The 22,735-nt window shown below is 43.7% G+C and overlaps 3 protein-coding genes across 3 annotated transcripts; 2 read left to right on the forward strand and 1 right to left on the reverse strand.

Moving 5' to 3' along the window:
* Positions 1–2,237: 2,237 nt before the first annotated feature.
* On the forward strand, positions 2,238–6,169 carry BLOC1S6 (biogenesis of lysosomal organelles complex 1 subunit 6). Its single transcript, XM_021537522.3, has 5 exons — positions 2,238–2,343; positions 3,042–3,186; positions 4,253–4,340; positions 4,924–5,010; positions 5,761–6,169. The coding sequence occupies exons 1-5, from the start codon at positions 2,277–2,279 to the stop codon at positions 5,878–5,880; spliced, it is 507 nt and encodes a 168-aa protein (XP_021393197.2). The 5' UTR covers positions 2,238–2,276; the 3' UTR covers positions 5,881–6,169.
* A 3,202-nt stretch (positions 6,170–9,371) lies between these two features.
* SQOR (sulfide quinone oxidoreductase) lies at positions 9,372–17,853 on the forward strand. Its single transcript, XM_021537519.3, has 10 exons — positions 9,372–9,445; positions 10,672–10,923; positions 11,247–11,417; positions 11,874–11,927; positions 13,473–13,667; positions 14,518–14,727; positions 15,206–15,389; positions 16,197–16,264; positions 17,045–17,223; positions 17,391–17,853. Exons 2-10 carry the CDS (start codon positions 10,690–10,692, stop codon positions 17,446–17,448), a joined length of 1,353 nt encoding a protein of 450 aa, XP_021393194.1. The 5' UTR covers positions 9,372–9,445; positions 10,672–10,689; the 3' UTR covers positions 17,449–17,853.
* Positions 17,854–18,093: 240 nt separating this feature from the next.
* LOC110474254 (nicotinamide riboside kinase 2) lies at positions 18,094–21,080 on the reverse strand. Its single transcript, XM_021537521.2, has 8 exons — positions 20,946–21,080; positions 20,698–20,788; positions 20,051–20,096; positions 19,745–19,931; positions 19,452–19,523; positions 18,694–18,800; positions 18,400–18,491; positions 18,094–18,290 (listed from the first exon to the last, which is right to left on the reverse strand). The coding sequence occupies exons 1-8, from the start codon at positions 20,969–20,971 to the stop codon at positions 18,285–18,287; spliced, it is 627 nt and encodes a 208-aa protein (XP_021393196.1). The 5' UTR covers positions 20,972–21,080; the 3' UTR covers positions 18,094–18,284.
* Positions 21,081–22,735: the final 1,655 nt, after the last annotated feature.

Consider the following 22,735-nt stretch of genomic DNA (forward strand, 5'->3'; position numbering starts at 1 on the left):
ATAGTTACTGTGAAACAGAGGATGTTTTGCAGAAGAAAAGGAATAAGAAGAGTTTTCTATCATTCTCTTTTTTGGAACATTTGGGTTGACAAACAGTTAAATTTTAATTTGTCAGAAAACCAGATACCATTTTCTATTCCAATCCTTAGTCTATTTCTGCAAGACGTGGGAAGGCCTGGAACAGGCAAAGCAGGAGCACAAATCTGAAACTCCCACATCTCAAGTGAGACTATTTCAGAATCATTATCTCACTTGTTCTTACTAGAAATTCCATCTGGAAACTGTGAAGTCTTTCCCAGTGAAACTTTTAACAAAAGCTTTGGGCTTTCCCCCCTACCAAAAGAAACAAAATTTTAAGTAAAATTGCTAACCAGTTAGAATTAAGAATTTGAGTTGAGTCTGCATTAATTAACATCTTCCTCTTGTTGCTCCTTTAAAAAAGCAGAAAAATGGGTAAGTCTTTAATCTGGTGATGGAACAGTGACAATTGTGAACAAAAATTAATTAGAATATGCATATGAAGAAAAAAGTAAATGAATTTGCAACAATTTTGATGTTAGAAATGTTCGTTTTAAAGTTGACAGATCACCTCAAAAGACCTTTTTTTTTTTGCCTCAATCTCTTTCTGATGAGCATTAGGGGGACTGCCTGAATTGAATTTAATCTTTAAGGCTGGGGGATATATTAAAATATTGCATTAAAATAAAACCTTTCTGAGTGGTCCTTCATTATTTTCTTTCTATGGTTGCACCTGCATTTCCTGAATAGACCTTTATTGGTAAAAGAGGAAAAAAAAATAAATACTACCATACAAAACTGATTTTCATTAAAGAATATTTATACTTTCAAGTTGGTTAGGGCAGGGTGCTGATAACACCAAGGTGGCAGTTTGATCCCCGTATGGGCCACTCAATTAAGAGCTGAATTTAATGATCCCTCTGGGCCCCTTCCAACTCAGAATATTCTAAGATTCTGTGTGAAGTTATTACCGCTCTTGCAGACTGTTGGGGGAGATGCATAGACAAACGAATACACAAAAGCTAGTTATTAATTTCCCAAGAAACAAAAGCTACAAATAAAGTCTGCAGAGTTTCTGGAGAAAACAAATCTGTAAATACAAGAGCCAGGATGTCCCTAAGAAAGGGCACCTGCGGTGATTTAGCTGTTTTCTGAGGGGCAGCAGAGCTCCCTGGGCAGCGCGGTGCTGCTCCCGCCGGGCAGCCGCTGTCCCCGGCGGCTGGGCCGGGGCCATCGCCCCTCTGCCCACAGCGGGGTGGAACCCGCCGGGTGGAACCCAGGCTCAGCCCCGGCCCCAGCGGCTGCTCCCGGGGCCAGGCGGCTTCAGAGCGCTCCGGGCGAGGCAGGCACCGCGGGGAGCGGCGGGAGGGAGCGCCCGGCACCGCCGCTGACACCGGCCCGGCGGCCGGCCGCCGCCCCGCTGTCAGGCTCGGCCCCGGTACCAGGCTCGGCCCCGCTGTCAGGCTCGGCCCCGGTACCAGGCTCGGCCCCGGTTCCAGGCTCGGCCCCGGTACCAGGCTCGGCCCCGCTGTCAGGCTCGGCCCCGGTACCCGGCTCGGCCCCGGTACCAGGCTCGGCCCCGCTGTCAGGCTCGGCCCCGGTTCCAGGCTCGGCCCCGCTGTCAGGCTCGGCCCCGGTTCCAGGCTCGGCCCCGGTACCAGGCTCGGCCCCGCTGTCAGGCTCGGCCCCGGTACCAGGCTCGGCCCCGGTACCAGGCTCGGCCCCGGTATCAGGCTCGGCCCCGGTACCAGGCTCGGCCCCGGTACCAGGCTCGGCCCCGGTTCCAGGCTCGGCCCCGGTACCAGGCTCGGCCCCGGTATCAGGCTCGGCCCCGGTACCAGGCTCGGCCCCGGTACCAGGCTCGGCCCCGCTGTCAGGCTCGGCCCCGGTACCAGGCTCGGCCCCGGTACCAGGCTCGGCCCCGGTTCCAGGCTCGGCCCCGCTGTCAGGCTCGGCCCCGCTGTCAGGCTCGGTCCCGGTTCCAGGCTCGGCCCCGGTACCAGCCTCGGCCCCGCTGTCAGGCTCGGCCCCGGTTCCAGGCTCGTCTCCCAAGGCCGCCACCGTCGCTCGCGCGTCACTTCCGCGCCCGCGGCCCGGCCCCGGAGCGCGAGGCGGCCGCGGCTCTATGGTGCGGCGGCGGGGCGCGGGCCGGGGGGCGCCGGGCCCGCCCGCTCGGTGAGGGCGGCCGGACCCGCCTGCCGCGGGCTCGGGCGGCCCTGCCCCGCCCTGCCCCGCCGGAGGGCGCCGGGAGCGCTGCGATGAGCGGCGCGGAGCGGCCGGAGGGGAAGGAGGCGGCGGCCGTGGGTGATCCCGGGCGCTCGCTGGGTACGTGAGGGGAGCCCGGGCCGGGCGGGCCGGGGCTGCGGGGAGGGCCGGGGAGAGGCTGGAGCCGGTCAGAGCAGGGCGCCCGGCGGGAGGCTCCGCCACGCCCGGTGCTGCGGGCCAGCGCCCTCGGAGGCCGAGGGCTGGCGCCCGCATCGCGCTCTCCCGTGCGGGGGCCTGGAGGGTACACGGTTTTATCTTCCACGAACAGACAAAAAATAATCATAGCCTGCCCATACGAAACTTACAGGCCGTGAAATTCAGTTCTTGGAGTTCAGCATGAACTCCTGGTGTTTTGAGTGACAGACGAAGGCCTTTCATAGCTTGATCTCAGACTTTGAAAGCAAAGGCTGGGGGCTGTTAATGTTTAGGTACTATTGATACATAGTCAGAACACTGATGTTACCCTTTTTTTTTTTTCGAGTAGATTGGAGTACTGAATTTTTAATTTTTTAAAGATATATATATGGAACAGTTATATTTCCCTCTTTCTATTCTGCTGCTGTTCACATAAAAGGGTTTACCAGGAAGCTTGTGATACAGCACTGAGAATAAAGGAGGAATAAAGAAGAGGAAGACGACAGCTCAGTTTAGTTGAAAAAGTGCAGAGAATTTTCCTTTTCTGAAAGTATAGTTGCTCTAGGTGAAACTTGAAGTGTGTGCTGACCTGTCACACTCAGCCTTGCTGTTCTTTGGTGTAGCTCCCAGTGATGCATCTCCAGATGAAGGAGTCGTAGAAGATCTGCCTTTAATAGATGAGAAAGCTGTGGAGCAGCTAACCAAAGGATTGATTTCCCACTATCTGCCTGATCTTCAGCGATCAAAATCAGCACTGCAGGAACTTACGTAAGCATATTTTTGAAAGCAACTTTATACACATGCATACTTGGTTTGCTGCTCTTTTCAATATAATGTGCCAGCTCTCTTTAACTGGAATATTGTTCATCAGCATTTCTGTATCCTGGCTTGAGCATCCTGAATAATTCAGTGATCTATGGGAGTACTAGGGGGTGTCTAAGCTGCAGTGTAGCCTGTGAGCACTATGGCTGAAGAATGTGTAACACTAGAAGACTAAAATCCCCTAAGCCAGGCAGAGCAGAAGACTTAGATTTCTTAAATGCTTATTCATTTCTGTAGTGGAAAAGTGTGCTAAAAGCTGGATTTATTTTGCTTGGAGACATGCAGTTTGTATTCAGGGCAGCTTGTAGTGAGATACATTGTTTGTTGTTCAGTCTCTAAACCATATTAAAAAGCACTTGAAAAATACAAGTAAGGAGCTAAATAGATAAGAGTTCTTTGTACACTGATACCTCACTGATAACCAAGAGTAGTTGATTTCAAATGCAGATCAGATCTGCCATGGATACAGAGATAGTGGAAAGAGCTTTACACAGATCCATCTCAGGTTTTGTAGGGTACCTTAGTTTGGTTTTCACTATGCATGATGTGGTTGTGCTCCTGCCATGGACAGCCTTTGTCTGGAAAGACTTGAGCTGATTTGTGTGGGATGGAGATCCTTAATAAACCAGAAATCCACACAAGTTCTGTACAGAAATAACTTAGTCCTGCAATGTGACGCAGAGGCACCCAAGTGGAAAGTCAAGAGCTAATTGTTCTTCCTTTCAGTCAACCACTGCAACCTGGAGAGTGTCTCTTCAGGGTTTTTGGGATATTTATCCTGGATGTCCATGTGCTGTATGTTGCCAGCTGAATTTGTGCAACAAATAGTAGTTTGAGTTTTTGTAAAGTCATTTACTTATGTTTTAATGGAAATTGCCTAGCATAGCATAAGAGGAATCTGGTATTGGGAAGTGCATATTGATACTGTTTTGATTAGAAGTCTATTTAAGGGACTGGTTGAAAAATGTATGTGGTGCTTTACTTTGGGTTTATGCATCTTGTTTTGTTTTAGACAGAACCAAGTGGTACTGCTAGAAACATTAGAACAAGAAATTTCAAAATTCAAAGATTGTAACTCCATTGTTCATATCAATGCTTTGGTAAGTATCAGTAATGCCTTTTAAATTCTAGATTGGCAGAAATTTTCTAGCTGAAGCATTACTAGCTTGTATCTTTTTCTTAATGAAAGTAAGCCAGTTCAGATATTAGGGCAAACTGCTGGAGAGGGTGGGAACCAGCATGTTTCCCTTTAACAGAAAGGGCAATGGGAAGAGAGTTCAGGCTCAGTCCGGCAGCATTGGTGAGACTGGCTGTTCAAAGCCAGCAGCCAAAGCAAATGTACACATTTTTTCAGTAGCATTGAGGCTCCAGCATGGGCTCTGTGTACCTCCCCAGACTAGCAAGAATGGTGCATTAAACACTCCTGTGTGGTGCATATAAAGTTGTAAAATTTTTGTTCTAGTTTTGTGAGTCATAACTCTAGATAACTGTATGTAACTGTTGAGATGTAGTAGTTTTCTATATGAATATATGTGATATGTGTATTTTGTATATAAACTTGAATATGTTACATTATCAAACTGTTCTGGTAATCACTGTTTTTGATTGCTATTTTGCTATGTAGCTTTATAAAACAACTATTCCAACTTGACAGTCAATGCTTTAACAGTTATGGTTTTTAAGTTTTCAGAAGCTAAACACTATCACAACAAGTTAGTGAATATTAGAAATGAAATGATGATGCTGCATGAGAAGACATCAAAGTTAAAAGTAAGTGGGATAAATATTTTTACTTTCCAATAGAGATATTTACTTATATATTATTGACTTTCAATTTTTATTTTGGATGATGCTGAAAATTCTGATTAAAATAGAATTTTACCTTAAAAGGATGTTTTCAGTAGCTCCAAGCCATGTATGTTTTTAACCGCTCACTTTTTCCTAATGGTGCTCAAGCAGCTTACACATCTGAACTACTCTTTCAGTGCAGTCTTCATGTTTAGGTGGTGTAAGAATCATGCCTTGTTCTGTTGCTTGGTCCACTCCATTCCAAGCAGCTCTCTTTGTTGTTTCAGTTTTATTTCAATGGAAACTAGATTGTCACAAATGTAAGAATTTATCCTTCTGTTTAATGTACCATTAACAGTGGCGTAAGTTCACTTGTTCCATGCTATATAGACAGCCTGGTTACATTCTGGCAAGATTAGTCCTTCAATGTGTTCAACAAGAGAATTTTTTCTCCAAGGCAGTAAATTGCATGGTAAGAACATTGTCAGGTACACCCAAAGGATGACTTTTAGTGAGATTGTGGGGGCTCCAGTTTGTGTTTTCCCAGTGTAGATCACAAACTTCCCATTTCTGAACAGTAAGATGAAAGTGGGAGGGATGAAGCAAAAATGAACAGTTTATGCTATATTCAGTTATAAGGTATGTTGGAGAGGCAGAATGGGAGGAATTTTGTTTGTTGAATTTAAGTTACATATATCTATAAAACTTACAATTATTTTATTTTCTGTTTAGAAAAGAGCACTTAAGCTGCAACAAAAGAGGCAGAAGGAAGAACTGGAACGAGAGCAGCAACGTGAGAAGGAACTTGAAAGAGAGAAACAGTTAACAGCAAAACCTGCAAAGAGGACCTGAAAACAGAGCATGCAACAACTTGTCTGAATTAATGATTTCTACATTCACTGGAATTAAGGCAGACTTTGCTTAAATTGGGCTATAGCTGTTGCTAGCAACAGTCTACTCTATGGTATTATAAATTCCAGAATGGTAATAATAGAGTTGGTAACATTCACATTGTTTAATTTCAGCCATTCAAGTTGCCTTCTTTTGTAATGCTATGCAGTTTGATATTACAATGTAAGTTAATTTTTATATATATATATATGTATATAGGAGAACTAGACATCATAGTTTTAAGTACCTATCCATTTTTGTTTTCTTCTGTTCTTTTGGTGTTTAGAATTCTGAGAGATTTGATGACTGGCACATGTTTTTCAGACAAAATGCAAAGAACTTCTTAAAGTTCAGTTCTCATCATCAGACTTCAGTGGCTGCATTTTCATCAAGTAACTTAAGAACAGCATTAAAGTAACTACTGAATAAGTTCCCAGCTGAAATGATTGGCAAGGGAGAAGCAGAACACTAAAGATTGCATTGTGTATACGTCAATTTTGACAAATTAATTTGTGTTTCCACAAACATTTAAGTCAAACCAGGAAACTGTTGCTTCTGTAATGGTTTATTAGGAAGACTTGTGTGGTCTAAGCATATTTTTGTGGGATTAGAAGTTGTAATTTCTTTATTTTATGTGACAAAATAAAACATAACCAAAACTAAAATTTTCCACTTAATGTGAAATTCAGCCACCTGTAGGAAAACTACTGCATTTAGTGTTTAAATTAATTATTTGCATTTTGGGGCTATCTAAGATTTTTTATAAGAGAGTCCTCACCCAGATTGATGATTATTAGAGTGTACTGATGAGAAATTTGGAATGGAGGTTGATATCCATTTCTCTGATTGTAATTCCTATCTTGCAGCACTTGGTGTGATCTCCCATTCAAATGAATGTACAAATTGTCCAGACTAGTAAAAGAGCTTTAAGTTATTCCTACAGAGTAACAGACTAGTTACTTTATAACTGTGTTTCTTTTCAAGTATATCTGTGGTTCTTTTTAAGTAATAATATAAATTATGTGTTTTGAAGTAAGATAAAGGGTAAGCTGTGTAAAGTTTTCCATAAAATATGTATAGGAGTATATCACAGGGGCACAGTCAATTTTACTTTTCCTTCTGTTTTAGATGACTCACACAGTGTACACCTGCCTGGACTTTCTCTCTTGTAATTTTCTGAACTCCTAATTTCCTGTTCTTAATATTTATCTTCTTCTGTGAAAGATGTACTCTAACAACTACCCAGGCATCATACAAGGTAAACTGGGATAATGTTTTGGGGCAAGGAGAACAAACTACTTAAAGCAGTCTGAAGAGACACTGAAATGCTTTTAGTAAAGCAGTATTAGATTAAAACTTTCCACAGGTATTTTTCCCTGAAGCTGACTCATGGCTATTAATTGCCAGTGGATTGTTGGCCTCTGCTGTGGTTTGTATGTATTTCTAAGAGAAATGTAAAGAATTTCCACAGTCCATTCTTTGGAGCAGAATGTACATAACTAAATGTTGTGTAAGTATTTTATTTTGTAATGTAATTTCACAGTCAGATTCTGGGAATTAAAACTGTTCTCGTTAAACTATAACATGAAACTGGATGCCTCAGTATCCAAATCAGGATTGAATTCCTTTGATGTTTCTTGATTTGTATGCCTCATAATCCAGTTTACTTTGTCAAGTCATATTCTCTCTCTCTGTCAAAAACTGTGGGTTTTTTCCAAAGAACTGGTTTTGTGGGATTTTGTTATGTTTTGTTTCAAAAAACCATGATTATATTAACTAAAGCTAGAGAATTCTAAGAAATTCATAGGAATTTATACTTTTGAAATTTGGTATATTTCAGCATTTGGAATAATTTCTAATCACAGGAGTAAAAGCTGACAGTGCTTACCTGAGAAATCACATGCACATACCTAAAAATGTATTTTATGAACTTGTCCTATAAATGGTAAGATCAATGTTTTCTATTAATAAGGACCTAATTTGATTAAATTACCTTTCTGTAATAAAGGGGGGAAATTAATAAAAATATATAGGATGAAGTTTATTCCATTTACATAACTTCTATTAATGCGTTCTTAAAATACTTCAGTGAAAACTATAATTCATTATCTCCAGAGGATGTTCTACCAAATACTCTTGTAAGTCTTAATGCATAAAAGTAAATGCTACATTTGGATTAATTTAACAATACTGACATCTAAAAATATGTGCTTGCATCATCATGCACAACTTGAGTGAGCAATTATGTTGCTGTGTACTCTTAGTCTTGCTTGATTTTATAAAAAGTTACTTATGGAGTAGATAAATGTGGTAGTACGGGTTAGGGTTAGTCAGCATGTGCCCAACCCTCACACATCAGCCCTCTCATCCTGCCTGGACTTTGGAAAGGTTAAGGCCGTGCTTTCTGCAGCTGCTGGAGGCCTCTGTGCTTCAGGTGGGGTTTCTTCAGGCTTGGTTTGTGAGTTTCTGAAATGGAATTCATTTGAGTAATATTTTTAATTAAAACTGCAGGTTATCTCTGTAAGTAGTCTGTGGGCAATATGTATGGGGGCTTAAAGAAAATACTGCAATGTTTAAAGGCAGTCCTAAAAATATATGTTTAAAAAACAGCCCAACAATTTTCTCATAAACAGAGCTGACAACCAACCTCTTAGAACAAAAAATATGGAAAAAAGGCTGCACTCTGATTATACAAAGGCAGCTGGAAACAGGAAGTTGAGAAACTCATAAAAATTACAGAAATTGGCAGTTTGGATGTTTTAAAGGCCTGGGGCTTTTTTCTCTTTAAAGAATTCTCTTGTATTGACAAAAAAGTTTGATCTCCATGATGCACTTCTAAAGATACTAATTTGTGTCTTCTTTCAGTTCATTTTCTGTCCAGTAAAACCCAGGAACTGTGGGTGTTCAGCAGCTTTGAAAAGAGAGCCTTTGCCTATCTCTTTGGGGATGCACTCCATCAGAGCTCATTTATTATTAATTATTGATCTAGTTAATTTTGGTGTTATTTTTATTAAGCTTAATCATTTTGCTGGTTTTCTGTCTATGGAAAAGGGCTCTTGTATTATAGTTTAGGGCTGGTGCTCACAGGTAACCGGAGAAAGTTCAGATATTGGAGTATCAGTGGTCACTCCATGGCAGGTACTGTAGTGGTCGTAATGTGGTGTTGGTAAGGGCGATGTGAGTGACTTGCGCTGTGTCCAGGTGGGACTGGGGCTGCCGCCTGGCATGGAGGCCAATGCCGGGTTTCAATCAGGGATTGGCAGGGGGCCAGGTTTGGGATTGGAGTTTCAGAACTTTGGGAAGCACGGGGTTGGAACTGTAGGTGCCATCGGCACCTGCCCGGAGCGGAGCGCCCGGCTCAGCCCCTCGCGGGGCTCCGCGACCACCTCCGGCCCGGCCCGGCCCGCCCGCGGCCTTTGCCCGCGGCGGGGCAGCGCCCGGAGCCCCGAGCTCCGCCCCGCCGCTCCCGGCGCCCATCGCACTCGGGCCCGGGCGGTGCTTGCCGCCCTGCTCGGCGCGAGGAGCGGTGAGTGCGGAGCGGCCGGGGGTCCGTGCTGCCGTGAGGGAGCGCGGCCGGCGGGTCGGGGCGCGGGGCCCCGCCGGCGGGACAGCCCGCGGGCCGCCGCGGCCTCGCCGGCGCGGACGGGGTCGTGGCCCCGCTGCCCCGCAGGGCGGGTGCCTCGGCCTCGGGGCCGGAGCAGGCTGCGGCAGCGGCCGCCGTGACAGGAGCTGGGGGCTCGCCGGCTCCGGAGCCGGCTGGGAGCTGCCCGAGCTCGCACACGTGCACGGGCGGAATGCTTGAACTGCCGGTCTGCGGGTAGCTGTTTAAAGAATAGTTGCAACGCTGCATTTCTTGCCAGTAGGACTTCTCTAACTTTATTTATTCCAACTTCCTTCAATAAACTGTTCCGATGAAGTAGGCAGGCTGAGGAGCTTAGCATACGGTAGGTGCCCTGGAGAGGAAGAAACTGCAGTTGTTCTGAGTTTCTCTGCATGAGCTGCCATGCTTCGGTTACGTGTTTGTTCTGGGCTCTAGTTGAGATTCTGAGGTACTGAGCTGTCTTGCTCGGTCTTAACTATGATTTCTTTAAAGTCCATTTTCTCTAGTATTAAACAGACTTACTCTAAAAACATGCAAACAAATAACCTTAGAGTGAAAGGGAAAAGAGATCTTTAAATGGAGGCACACATTTTTAAATATCTTAAAGAGCTTACTGCCTGCACAGATGATAAACAGCCTTCTAAAGTGCAACTGACTTATTGTGGAGTTAGGTGTTTTGCTGTGACTGGGGAGGGGATGAGAACAAAATGTTTTCATCTTTGAAACCTGCAAAACAAAATTATTAACATTTGTTTTACAGTGGATGCCTTTGAAATTTTTCCCTCTGTCCTAAATTGTAACTCTAAGGATTAATAATGGGGTATTATAAAGAATTCAGGGTACACAGACATGAGAGATGTCAAGATAGCACATAAAGGAGTAGAATAAGTTGCTCAGCTACATCTAGTGGAGAATTTTTGAAGCTGACATTTGGAGATTTTCTTGAAAATATTTGAGGTTTCAGGTGTAATTTTGAATTACACATATAAAAGTAACATAAATGAGTAAATAAATGAAAAAGCTGTAATTCTTGCCTGATGACTCATGGAACTTAGTACTATGACTTTTGCCTTGAAAACTAACCTAGGCATTTAAACAAATATAAATTCTGCCTCCTGCAATTGTTACTGGTGCCTTTCCTTATCTCCTAGCTTCCCACTTAATGAAAGATGTCAGCAATTGGAGCAGTGTCCTCCTGCTCCTGTCTCTGTTCTGGTGTGTGGTTGCTGAAACCAGGAATGCAGAAGATGAGCTCCTTTGGCTTACACACAGCAGCCAGGTGTGCTGCCAAGCATTACTATGAAGTACTTGTGTTGGGTGGAGGTGCTGGTGGAATCGCCATGAGTGCTCGGATGAAGAGGAAAGTGGGGGCAGAAAACGTGGCTGTTGTTGAGCCAAGTAAGGTGAGTGTCCCTCTGCTGGAAAGCACTGTAAAGAATAAGCATTTTACATGTGACCAGATGGGTCTGATTCTCTCTAGCCCCACATGTTTTTAACTGTGGAATGTAACCCAGCTAACCATCTTGCCAAAGGTTTTGTATGACACTTCCGTCTTCCTGAGATTTATGCATCCCTGCAGCTTTGTAATGGAAAAAACTTGGTTATTTATACAGCTTCTTTTGTTAAGAATAATACAATGTTTAGAGTACATCGCTCCTATTTGGAGTGATGTGCATTTAAGTCCCTTTAAACAGTTTTGAAATGTCCATTTGAACTTTTATTTCAGACTCATTACTATCAGCCCCTGTGGACCCTGGTTGGTGGTGGTGCAAAGCAGCTGGCAGATTCTGCACGTCCAATGGGAAGTGTAATGCCTACAGGTGTTGAGTGGATCAAATCTCAAGTTATAGCATTGGATCCAGATAAGAACTGTGTCTGGCTGGAGAATGATATCAAGGTAATTTTTATTTTATGTCATGAGTCCTGTCCTCTTCCTGCAGATCCCCTTAGAACTGCCTATTGAGCAAGGCCTCCAGCATCTAGGAGGCTGGGAAATTCCAGTTAGTCTTATGTACTTGATCCTAAGATCTTTTTCTAATAAAAATTGTGATAGATAACTAGGTTAGAATAACATCAACTTAAAATACTATTATCATAAGCCTTTGCCCTGTTTATGGTGAACTGAACAGAAAAGAGAGAATGTTTTACTCTGGATACCTTGGTCTTTGTGTAACAAAGGCTGTATGTGTAACTCATAATGCAGTTAGCATTTTAATTAGAATTCTTAGAGCTTAATTTATGCTACTGATGCTCCCTATATCTTATTCCTTGTTGCTGTCAGGTAGCTGAAATTTACTTGGAGGTATTGCTTTGGTTTCTTTGTCTAAAATACTTTTTGTTCCTTACACAACAGGTATCTTACAAGTATCTGATAATTGCTCTTGGAATTAGTCTGCATTATGAAAAGGTATTTGTTTTACAGTAATCATATATTTACTAATTTTAATAGCATCATATACATTCATAAAAGTAAATGGCTTTTCAGAACTGTTTATACTGCAAGGTATTGAACACTATGAATTAAAGAGCTGAAGACAGACTAATGACTATATTCCTTCCACAGATCCCTGTGTAAAAACCCAAATTACCCTTGGGAAATCCTTTTATGACATCTTTGTTGCATCTCTGTGGTAATATCAGCTGATGGGGTAGCAAGTTAAACCTAGAGCTTTAGGCAGCCTGTAATGAGATAATAAGGTGTGCTGACTGGAGTCTGGGGCATCTGTAATGTAAATGGAACGAGGAACACGGAGCAGTCTTAATTTGAGCTACCCTCACCTTTCTCAAAGGATGCACTTCAGAAGGAGCCAGCTGAGTTAGCAGGCTTGTGTTTAAATAGGTCCTGGGGGCCCTTCCCTTGTGAAAGGTTTCCTGTACACTTCACACTGTGGAACTTAGAGGAAAATATTGGTGCAAGAATGACCACAGTGATGTGTAGGAGGAGGAAAACACAAAGACAAGATGTCTGAGCAATTTGCCTCTTGTGGCTTTACCCTGACCTGAATATGATGTAGTATCTGACAATATATTTAAGTATCTCTTTGAAAAGCTTTCAAGATACATATCAAGGAAGTGCTGGTCTCAGTTAGCTACAGTCACAAATAAGCTCTGGTGATTAGGTCAGTGGAATGAGGAGTTTCAGCATGTTCAGTGACCCTCCTCTCAGTCTTCATAACTATTGTTTCAGTACAAGCTGATAAAAAAATTCAGTGTTCACTAGTAGAAGCCATGTCAAACAGTTAATCACACTCTGTAATTAAAGCTCATAGTAACTTTAAAACAGAAGTGGACACTTGAAAATGGGGAATGGTTTCTCTTCACCAGCAGTGTATTCTGGTGCAGACTGGAACATCCCAAACACATTGCAGTGCATGTAACATGACTCTATATTCTCACAGAATTTCTGCAATTCATTATTTTTAAATGGGTACTGCATCCTTTCTCATAAGCAGATGCTCAGGTCATAGTAGGAGTAATAGAGAAATAATTACTGGATGTAGATTAGCTAAAACAAAATGACCCTAGGCAAATACAAGGTCTGTATCTGCAACTGACTACAGAAAAGTTTAATTCACCTCTTAAATTTTCATAATGCTTCTTTTTTACATGATTTTTACTTGTGATGATGTGGCAGTGACTTTTTATATTCTTACTCTGAATTTCAGTCTACAAAAACTCAGGACCAGGTCTGCACTAAACAGTTACGCTCAGGTGTTGCAGACTAAAGTAATTTCACTAAATGTACATCGACTAAATCATATACTAAAATCTATAGAGAATAACTGTTTTATTGCTAGGCCTATTTTTAAAAATACCAAGTAGCAAGCAAGTATGGACTTTCTTACTGATAGAAACTTTTTATGTAGTTATTTCTCAGTCTGTATTTAATACTTGTCAATGATGACAAAACTTTTGCCATCAGTACTTGAAACCTTAATTTCTCTTTTCCTAGATCAAAGGCTTGCCTGAAGGTTTTAATTACCCTAAAATAGGTTCCAATTATTCAGTCCAGACAGTAGAGAAAACATGGAGAGCTTTACAAGATTTTAAGGAAGGAAATGCTATCTTCACTTTTCCAAATACTCCAGTGAAGTGTGCAGGGGCTCCTCAGAAGATTATGTATTTATCAGACGCATACTTGAGAAAAGTAAGTCTTTTTTACCCTCTCTGCTAGTGGTTTTTCTCACAGTTGGAAGGAAGGCTTGTTCTAAGGATTTAATATTATCTTTAAAACAAATATAAACCACATGAGAGTGCTGTGACTCAGGATTGATTGTTAAAATGACTGAGTTGCTTTTTCATTTTTATTGTATGTAAATATTTAGCATATATTTAATACCAGAGAAACTTGTAGAATTTAGAACTTCATACTGAAAAAATGGCTTGCCCTGCTTCTGGTGAGCTGCAGATACAACTGTTCTCAGCCTAATTTATAACTATACATGCTGGACCAAAATAATGATGGCTGGAATTAAATCATTCTTGTTACTTTAAGTACTTAATACCTGTTGCCATTTGTCTACTAGTCTGAAAAGTGGCTATGCTTACTCCTTGGGGTGCATTGTCTCAGCATCAGGAGGAGTCTTAGCCAGGCTGTTAAAGCAAGCTTAGTGGAAGCAAAAGACAACTTCAAGTGGAAGTGTCAGGCTTCATATGTGTTTCATGAGCTACCTACTGGGTGAGTACCTGAATTATGCATAGAAGTGAAAATTTCAGAAGGTTTTTTAACACCAAACTTCTTCAAGAATTTAACCTGCATAGAGCAGTTCCTGAGTGCTTTGCAGCCACCTCTTCTCACGAGTTGTTTGTGTGAGGTATCTCAGTACCTCATGCTGAAAGGTCTACCTTCTAACATGCTGTGAAATATTAATTAAACATTCATTAATAATTAAACTGCATGAATAGTTTTTATCAGCTCTTTAGTAGTGCACCACAGTTCTTTTGTCTCTTCTTGTCAGTTTCTTAATAGAAAAGGCTAATTGGATCTCCTCCTGCAGACAGGAAAACGTTCCAAAGCAAACATCATGTTCAACACCTCACTTGGTGTGATTTTTGGTGTTAAGAAGTATGCTGATGCATTGCTTGAAGTAATAAAGGACAGGAATATTGCTGTTAACTACAAGCGCAGCCTCATAGAAGTTCGAGCAGACAAGCAAGAAGCTGTGTTTGAAAACTTGGACAAACCTGGAGTGACTGAAGTTCATCAGGTCAGGAGCTTTCAGAGCCCTCATTTGGTTCTCTATATTTTCTTTGTGTACTGCAAAGTAACTTCTACTTTGTTGTTCTACTTTGCTGTAATGCAGTCTGCTTCACTGTGTATTGCTGTTCCCCCTGAGAGTATTATCTCTAACTTTAGCAGAATATTAAAAATTTTGAAGCCTAGGCAAAGAGAAGAAAAAAAATGTCTCATAAATTATGCCTGGAGTCCTGTATGCCATGGGAATGTCGCACATGTGTATGGAGGAAGGCAAATTGCTTCCACATGGAGTCGCTTGATAAGGTTCATGTTAATTAAAGGATGCACTTGAAATTTGAGAGCAGATTTTCATTCTATATATTTGTGTTTAAAGACCAAAACAGACGCAAACCCAAGAAGCACTCTCTCCACACTGTGCTGATTGCCTTATACTAACAGATAGTTTGTTCTGATGAGCTAACCACTGAGTGCCTTTTCTTTCTGTTCAGTATGAAATGCTTCATGTCACACCCCCAATGGGGCCACCTGCTGTACTCATCAACAGTCCTGTCTCAGATGAAAGTGGCTGGGTGGATGTAGATAAGGAGACTCTACAACATAAAAAGTATCCTAATGTCTTCGGTATTGGAGACTGCACCAACCTTCCAACATCAAAAACTGCTGCAGCTGTAGGTAAAGTTGCATGTGTATGTTTGTATATGTAAATGACAAGAGTGGAGTCACAGTAAGCTTTTTGTTTCGTTCACTACTTCAGTTTTGAGCTTTCAAAAAGACAAAAGTCTCCTACGCCAACTAGCTAGCTACAGACCATATTGGTGTCACTAACCCAATGGTACTGTTGTTCCAGATGCCTCAGAGATTAACTAATTCTATTTTTTGTGTTCACAGAATGTCATATAATTAATGAAGTATTCTTGTATTACATCATCATTCAGTAATGAACCTTTCTTTATCTTAGCTCCTCACACATCACCTAACTGATAAGTCACCATCAAAAAAATCACGTTCTGGCCTTGTAGCCACAGGTTCTACAATTAAAACACTTTTAAGTGTATTGTCTCACAACTGATAAAAGGCATATAAAAGGGTAGAAAAAAGCCCAGGCTGTACAGTATGTTATTGGTGTAATAAAAGGGTGGGGTACTTCAGTAAATGGGTCTACAGTTACAGCACTCAAAATGAAACACAACTTCAGTGTGCCAGAATGTCAGTGTTTGATAAGACTGAGCAAGTATAATTTATCATAGCAGAATGGGCATAGGCTAAAAATACTAGCTCAAGTTTCATTAAGCTTTCGTATGTTCGAAACAGTGAGGCTAAAGTCTTAGTCCTTTTTATAAATCTGGAACAGTAAACTTACATGTAAGTTCAACTGCAGTTGAATTGTCCAACAGAATGCCTGGCTGCTACTGTTTGCTTTAGTAGTGACAATTACTGGCTGAAACAGTCTTAGTACCTTTGTGTTTCTTTCTTATTTAGCTGCACAGTCTGGAGTCCTTGATAAAACTATTTCTCTGGTAATGAAGAACGAGTTGCCAGTTAAAAAGGTACTTAAAGTTCTTGTCTTAGAGAGGAATTTTCTTGAATGTTTTCTTCCTTCTTATGCAGAAAGTCTTGCAAGTAGGTGAGTGTGATTCAAGTGTGTGAACCAGAAGGCAGTTGTGCTAAATGGTTACTTGCTGCATGTCAGAGTAGTACTGGAAATAACTGATTCCCTGACTTCTGAGTTGAAAGGCTAGAGGCCAATTCATCAGGGTTTTCATCAGTGCAAGTGATTTACTTACACTGTTAAGGTAATATGGCTCCAGAAAAACTCTTGCAATCTTGCTTCTCCGTGTAGGACATAATTTTCTAAGGAGTTAACCTGAAACTTCTGTACTACAGCTGTTTGGCCTAAATTATGTTCAAATTTGTTCTTGCCCTTATTTTTATTTCACACATGGCTTCCTTGGGGGCACTATCCTGCAATTCTCTGGAAATTCTCATTAAAGATCCTGTTGGCTCATTGAAAAAACACCAGTTCTCATCCAGATCTGCTGGTCACTAGTTCCACTAGTTACAATAACCAGCCATTAATGACATTATGCCCTATTGTTCTAGGTTAGGTCTAATTTAAGCAATGTTAAGCAGATTACATTTGAAATAGAGTGGCTTAGTATTATGGTTAATAAACCAGAACTGGCTTAGCAGCCTTCAAACTTCACTGATACACTGGAAATGCAGAAACCTCCCAGAAAGTTACTTTGAAATGTGAATGTTAACCATGGCTTGTAAAACCTCAGCCTTTAGGTTTTGGCCAGAATAATAAGTGGGTATTTTCATTGCAGTATGATGGATACACTTCCTGCCCACTAGTAACAAGCTACAACAAGGTGATTCTGGCAGAATTTGACTACAATGCTCAGCCTTTGGAGACCTTTCCCATTGACCAGAGTAAGGAGAGAACAACCATGTATCACATGAAGGCTGATATGATGCCTCTGCTCTATTGGAATGCACTACTTAAGTAAGTATTGAAGAAAAACAGTCACGTAGACACCTGTTCTGATTTAGTTCCTTGCTAGAATAGAAGCAAAGTATAACCTTAGTTGTGATCAAAACACTACCATAATGCTCATCTCTTCACAGTACAGTCTCTTATAAGGAAAAAAAAACAACTTTCTCTGTTTCCAGGGGATACTGGGGAGGACCAGCTCCCTTCAGGAAGCTAATGCATCTGGGCTTGAAGTAACTGCTGGTTCTCAGCATTGGTTAAAACCTTCCAAAGAAGTGGACCGGTTTCACAATGGATCAGTACATATCTTCTCTCTGGGAATACCTGGCAGGCATTTAAACTTTTTTAAAATCAAGCTTTGGTCACTTTTCCTCCTACTATGGATTAAAGCCTTCATAGTGTTATTTCTGTGCTCTTTTATGTAAACTGAGGCCTTAAAGCACTTTTGTATTTACACAGGAATCTGACCTTGCCTTACCCTGCAAATTACTACAGGAATTGCTAGAACAATCAATACTTCAAAGCTTTTGTGTATGTAAAATTTTCTTCCTGAACCTAAACTGATTTATTTGCATCCAAGATCAATGCATGCACTGGATTTAACAGTGATTCAATATTAGTAAAATGGCCTGAAAGTCTCCAGTTCTCGTATTTTTTAAGAACATCAGTCCTAGTTTCTAAGCCTACCTGCTGCCTAATTCTTATAGGAATGCATGCAGTGTTTTGAAAGCAAGGAAGTCAAAGCAGTTGTGTGTGTATATAGATAAACACACTCTCCTAGGATGGTTGAGCCTCTTCACATCAGTTCCACTATAATGTTTTAACCTGTAACACTAAGAACATCATGGAAAGAGTCACCTGAGAACACATACTGAAGCACAATTTAGGATCACAGACAAGGGGGAAGTGCTTTTTAATTATGGCCATATAGAATTCAGTTTTGAAGGGGAAGGTTGAATGAAGTTGAATTTGGGAGTTGAGTCTTCACAGAAGCTGGAACTTTAGAGGCAGTCAGGTAGACAGCATGGAGCAAACAGGAATCATCTTCACTCACAAGAATTGGCAGCAGCAGGTTATTTCTAAACAGAAAGATAGTTGTGAACATACTGTGAGTTACAGGTTCATACTTTTCCAACACAGGTTTTAAAAAGTTTGCCTTTGAATTGCAACATAGCCTGGACATTATACCTGGGTGTTAAGCAGTTCTTCAATCTTATTCTGGATCTGTCCATACACATCATTAAACAGCTCCTCCTTTGATTTCGTCCCATTCAAATGCACTTAAAGAAAGTAAAATAAGAGAACCATAACAGAGTATCTCTGTAAGCTTGCCAGATCTTCATTTAAATAGCATGCACCTAGCTGGCATCAGAGAAATATACTCCCTCTACCTGCTTCATCTCCTCTCATGCATCTAACCAGTATGTATTGCACAGGTTTGAGAAGAAATCTCATTAAGTGCTTTTGTCATTAAAGACTCACCCACATCAACTCCAAGTTCTTCCATTATCTTCCTGTGCTTTATGTACATAGGCCAAACATGGCCATCAAACAATCCAGGTGGATCCGGTACAGTGTAATTCCTTGAACTGTAAATTAAGGCATTGTTACTCACAAGCAGTCTAGTAACAGTTCAGGAAAATGACAGATCCTTCATTGGGATTCTCTACACATTAGTATAAGCCCACTGATTCCAGTTTGGTTTCTGAGCTTATCAGAAGTTACTAGTTAGCAAGAGCTGCAAGCATCAAGTTACGCAAATAAATTGAAATTTGATGTGCAGGGCCAAAGTGCTTAAAATGCAAAAGGGCACTTCCCAAGACACACTGATCTAAATATGGGTGAATAAACTCTTAAAAGCTGTAGCAGAACTTTGGGTAAATTAACTGTCTGCTTATTCCTCTTGAAATGTAATTCATGTTTTCATTTGCACTAGCAACAGTATATGCGTGCAACAACACAGCCAAATGTAAAACCTCAGATAGTTCAAGACCTGGGAACTGTGTAACTGGAAAAACAGCATGGGAGAAAGCCTAGTGAAAGGTGTGTGCAGAAACTGTTACATGCATGACACAACAGCTTGGTGGGAAGTTTTAGGTCAGTTTGTTGAAGGAAGCTAAAGTCTTCTAACTCAGCAGCTACATTTGCCTTTATCCTTTCTCATCTAAAAGCTTCCGAGAAACAAAATCTTGACTCTAGTAAGGCATTATTGGGCTAGCAGAGAAGTCAGGCAAACTTACCTTCTTCTCCTTTTACACTCTTCATATGGAATGGAAAGAAAGTACCGATGGTGGAACACATCAATCAGTGGCCTGAAAGAGACACCTGTTTGGTTACACGTCGAATAATTAGTAGCAAAACCCAGAAAAGCAAAACTATATCCATTTCCTCTATTTAAACCTACCTTTAGACTTGTGATACCTAAACTTGGCAGTAGTCAATGCCAGCTGCTAACTCTTGGTTTAGAACAGGTCTTTTTATTCCCTTAGAGGTTTGCCCATTCCATAAAATAATGTAAAAATCAAATGATTACCTGTAGGTGTAAAGTAGGAAGCCTTCAACAATAAGAATGTGGATTGCTTCGTCTCCTCCCTCCTTATCTTCCAAGATCGGGGCATCCAGTGTGTTGTTGATCCCATGAGAACGTTCAAACTTGACTGGGTTTTTTATCCAAGCATTTATGGTACTCATCATAGCTTCCATATCTAATGCACTAATCACTAAGACAAAATAGACAACTATCACTAAGCAGTAATTAAATATCATCTACTAATATAGTCAGTACAAAATAGTGCTCGTAAAGAATCAACATGCTTTGAAAATACTAACAAAGGCTTACCATCATACTGTTTAAACCCATCTTCAACTTCTATTTCATCTTGGGGCTGAAACAGTAACAAGAAAACAAAACAAACTTGCTTGGTCTGGACAACTACTGAGAAGCTCAATACCCATTTCAAAGCAAGATTCAAGATCGAAACCCTGAAGCTACAAAGGGGAATCTTAACCCTCCACCAGGTTCCTTTGCGTGCAGATAAAACGAGCAGTTCGATAAAGCCGCCTGCTCCTGTATCTGGCCACGGCCACGAGCACGGCGCTCCACGGAAAGCCGCGGGGACCCGCCATGGCGCAGGCTTATCCGGCGGCCGCGCGGCCCCGCCGGCAGCGCGGCCCCGCGGGCAGGGCGGCCCCGCGGGCAGGGCGGCCCCGCGGGCAGGACGGCCCCGCGGGCAGGGCGGCCCCGCGGGCAGGGCGGCCCCGCCGGCAGCGCGGCCCCGCCGGCAGCGCGGCCCCGCGGGCAGCGCGGCCCCGCGGGCAGGGCGGCCCCGCGGGCAGGGCGGCCCCGCGGGCAGGGCGGCCCCGCGGGCAGGGCGGCCCCGCGGGCAGGGCGGCGCAGGGCGGGCGGCGCGCCAGCGGCGCGGGCGGAAGCCCGCGGGGGTCACCCCGCGCCCTCCCGCGGCCGGCAGGGCCGGCGGGCCCGCTCACCTTGAAGAAGTCATCCTGGTGCACCACGCTGCAGTTGGGCAGGGCCCGCATCAGCCGGCGGGTCAGGGTGGTCTTGCCGCCGTTGGTGACCCTGCGGCGAGAGCGCGGCCGTCGGGAAGCGCCACGTGGGGGCCGCGTCCACCCCCCACCCCCACTGCGGCACCGGGAGGGGCCGCGACCAGAGACCCGCGCGACCCGCGCCCGTCCCGCAGCCCGAGCCGCCTTCCCCGCCCGGTCCCGGCTCTCACCCGCCGATGCCGATGATGATGTTCATGGCGCGTCCGGCGGCCGCCCGGCCCGACTCCTACTGCCTGTTTCTGAGGGGCTGGGGGGGGACCCGGTGTCTCCGGTACCGGCCGTCTACGTGCCTGAGCCGGGACCCGGGCAGAGGGAAGGAAGGGGGCCGGAGAAAGAGGAGAAGGTGGAGAGGGGAGAAGCCAAACGTCAACTGCTGGGCAGCGCCATGGTCGCTCAGAGCAGCAGCAGGGCCGGTCCGCGCCGCGCCGCGCGCTCCGCAAAGGGGGGCGGTGCCCGCGCGCGCGCGCCTTCCCCTCGCGCTCGGCCGCGCCCATTGGGCGGCCGCCTCCTCCGCGTAGCCAATAGGAAGCGGCTTTACGCGAACGGCTCGCGGCGATTGGCCGGGGCGCGCTCACTCACGCCCAGCCGCGTTACAGCGCGACCGCCTGAGGGCGCGCGCCGGCATCCGCGCCGGGGAAGGGCGGAGGCGGCAACGGCGGCGGCCTGGCGCCCCCTGCTGGTCCGGGCGCGCAGCACAGGGCCGCACACTCCCCTCCCGTGAGGGCGGAGCTGCGGCAGTGCCGGGCCCTCGGGCCCGCCGGAGCCTCGGCGGGGCCCCGCTCCGGACACCGGCCCGGTTCTGCAGTGAGGAGCTGCGCTGGGGCCGAGACCGGCCGCGCTCCCCGTGAGGGAGCGGCGGGGCGGGAAGGCCGCGAGCGCGGGGTGCGCGGGGCGCCCCCTGTCGATGTGCCGGGCGCAGCGCGGCCGCCGCCGAGCATCGCTGCGGTTCAAGGTCACGGCGTGTGCCCGGGCCCGCCCGAGCGACGCCGTCCGGGACATCGACACCGAGGGAGTCTCCTCTGTAGCCCTCTCGAAATGAGGGCAATTCCTGCTTTTCCTGCTTCCCTCCTCTGTTTTTCCTTGGCCATCATGTTTGCTCCTCTGCTGTGCCTGAGGAACTCTACCTTTTCTTGTTAAGGCTTTTTTTCCCCTTCTTTAAAGAATGGAAATTTATGATCTTAGCTTTTTTTTAGTAACATTAAATTTCATAATTTACAAGCCACTTAATCCATTCAACGTGTTTACATTATTAGTGGTAGGTGTGTTGCCAACCTTGCTTTTCATGATTTTTACTGTTTTTTCTGGTAAGCCTGCAAGCAAACCTTATTTGGTTTCTTTTGCAGTTATTTTTAACTTCCAAGCAGAACACATACTTTGGTCTCTTGGCTTTTCTTCTTATTTGAAGGGGAACAGGCACTTAGTTGAAAATAAAATTTTATTTTCAAGGTTACGGTAATATAGCTAATTTTTACTTTGAAATAGAGGAGCTGCCTTTGTGATTTGGGGGGTTTTATATGTGAGGAGGGTTTTGTGGGGGTTTTTTTGTTTGTTTGTTTGTTTCGGTTTTTTGTTGGTTTGGTTTTGAAGAGTTATTTTTAAAATATATGTTTCTACTTAGCTTTGGAAAGAAGGATGTCCTCGTAGAGTACACCCCAATTTCTTATGTTAAAAATCCTACACACCTAGATTACTGAAGGGCTCAGGTAAAACCTTATTCTCAGCTTTCTGTGAAGCTCCAGGATGGTAGACCAATATATTCATTTAAGATACATAGTAGCATCATTATATAGTAATGCATTTGAGGAATGCATCCCTGTAATCTGTACATACACTGGTAAAATCAGGATGCTATTCCCAAGCAGCTAAGCTCACTCTACAGCAGATTCTAGCTGTTTGGCCCCAAGGCTTTTCCAAAGCCTTAATAATTGTTTTGTACTCTTCACCTTTTTACCAAGCAAGA

Source organism: Lonchura striata, chromosome 11, assembly GCF_046129695.1.
Source record: "Lonchura striata isolate bLonStr1 chromosome 11, bLonStr1.mat, whole genome shotgun sequence".
Taxonomy (NCBI): Eukaryota; Metazoa; Chordata; class Aves; order Passeriformes; family Estrildidae; genus Lonchura; species Lonchura striata.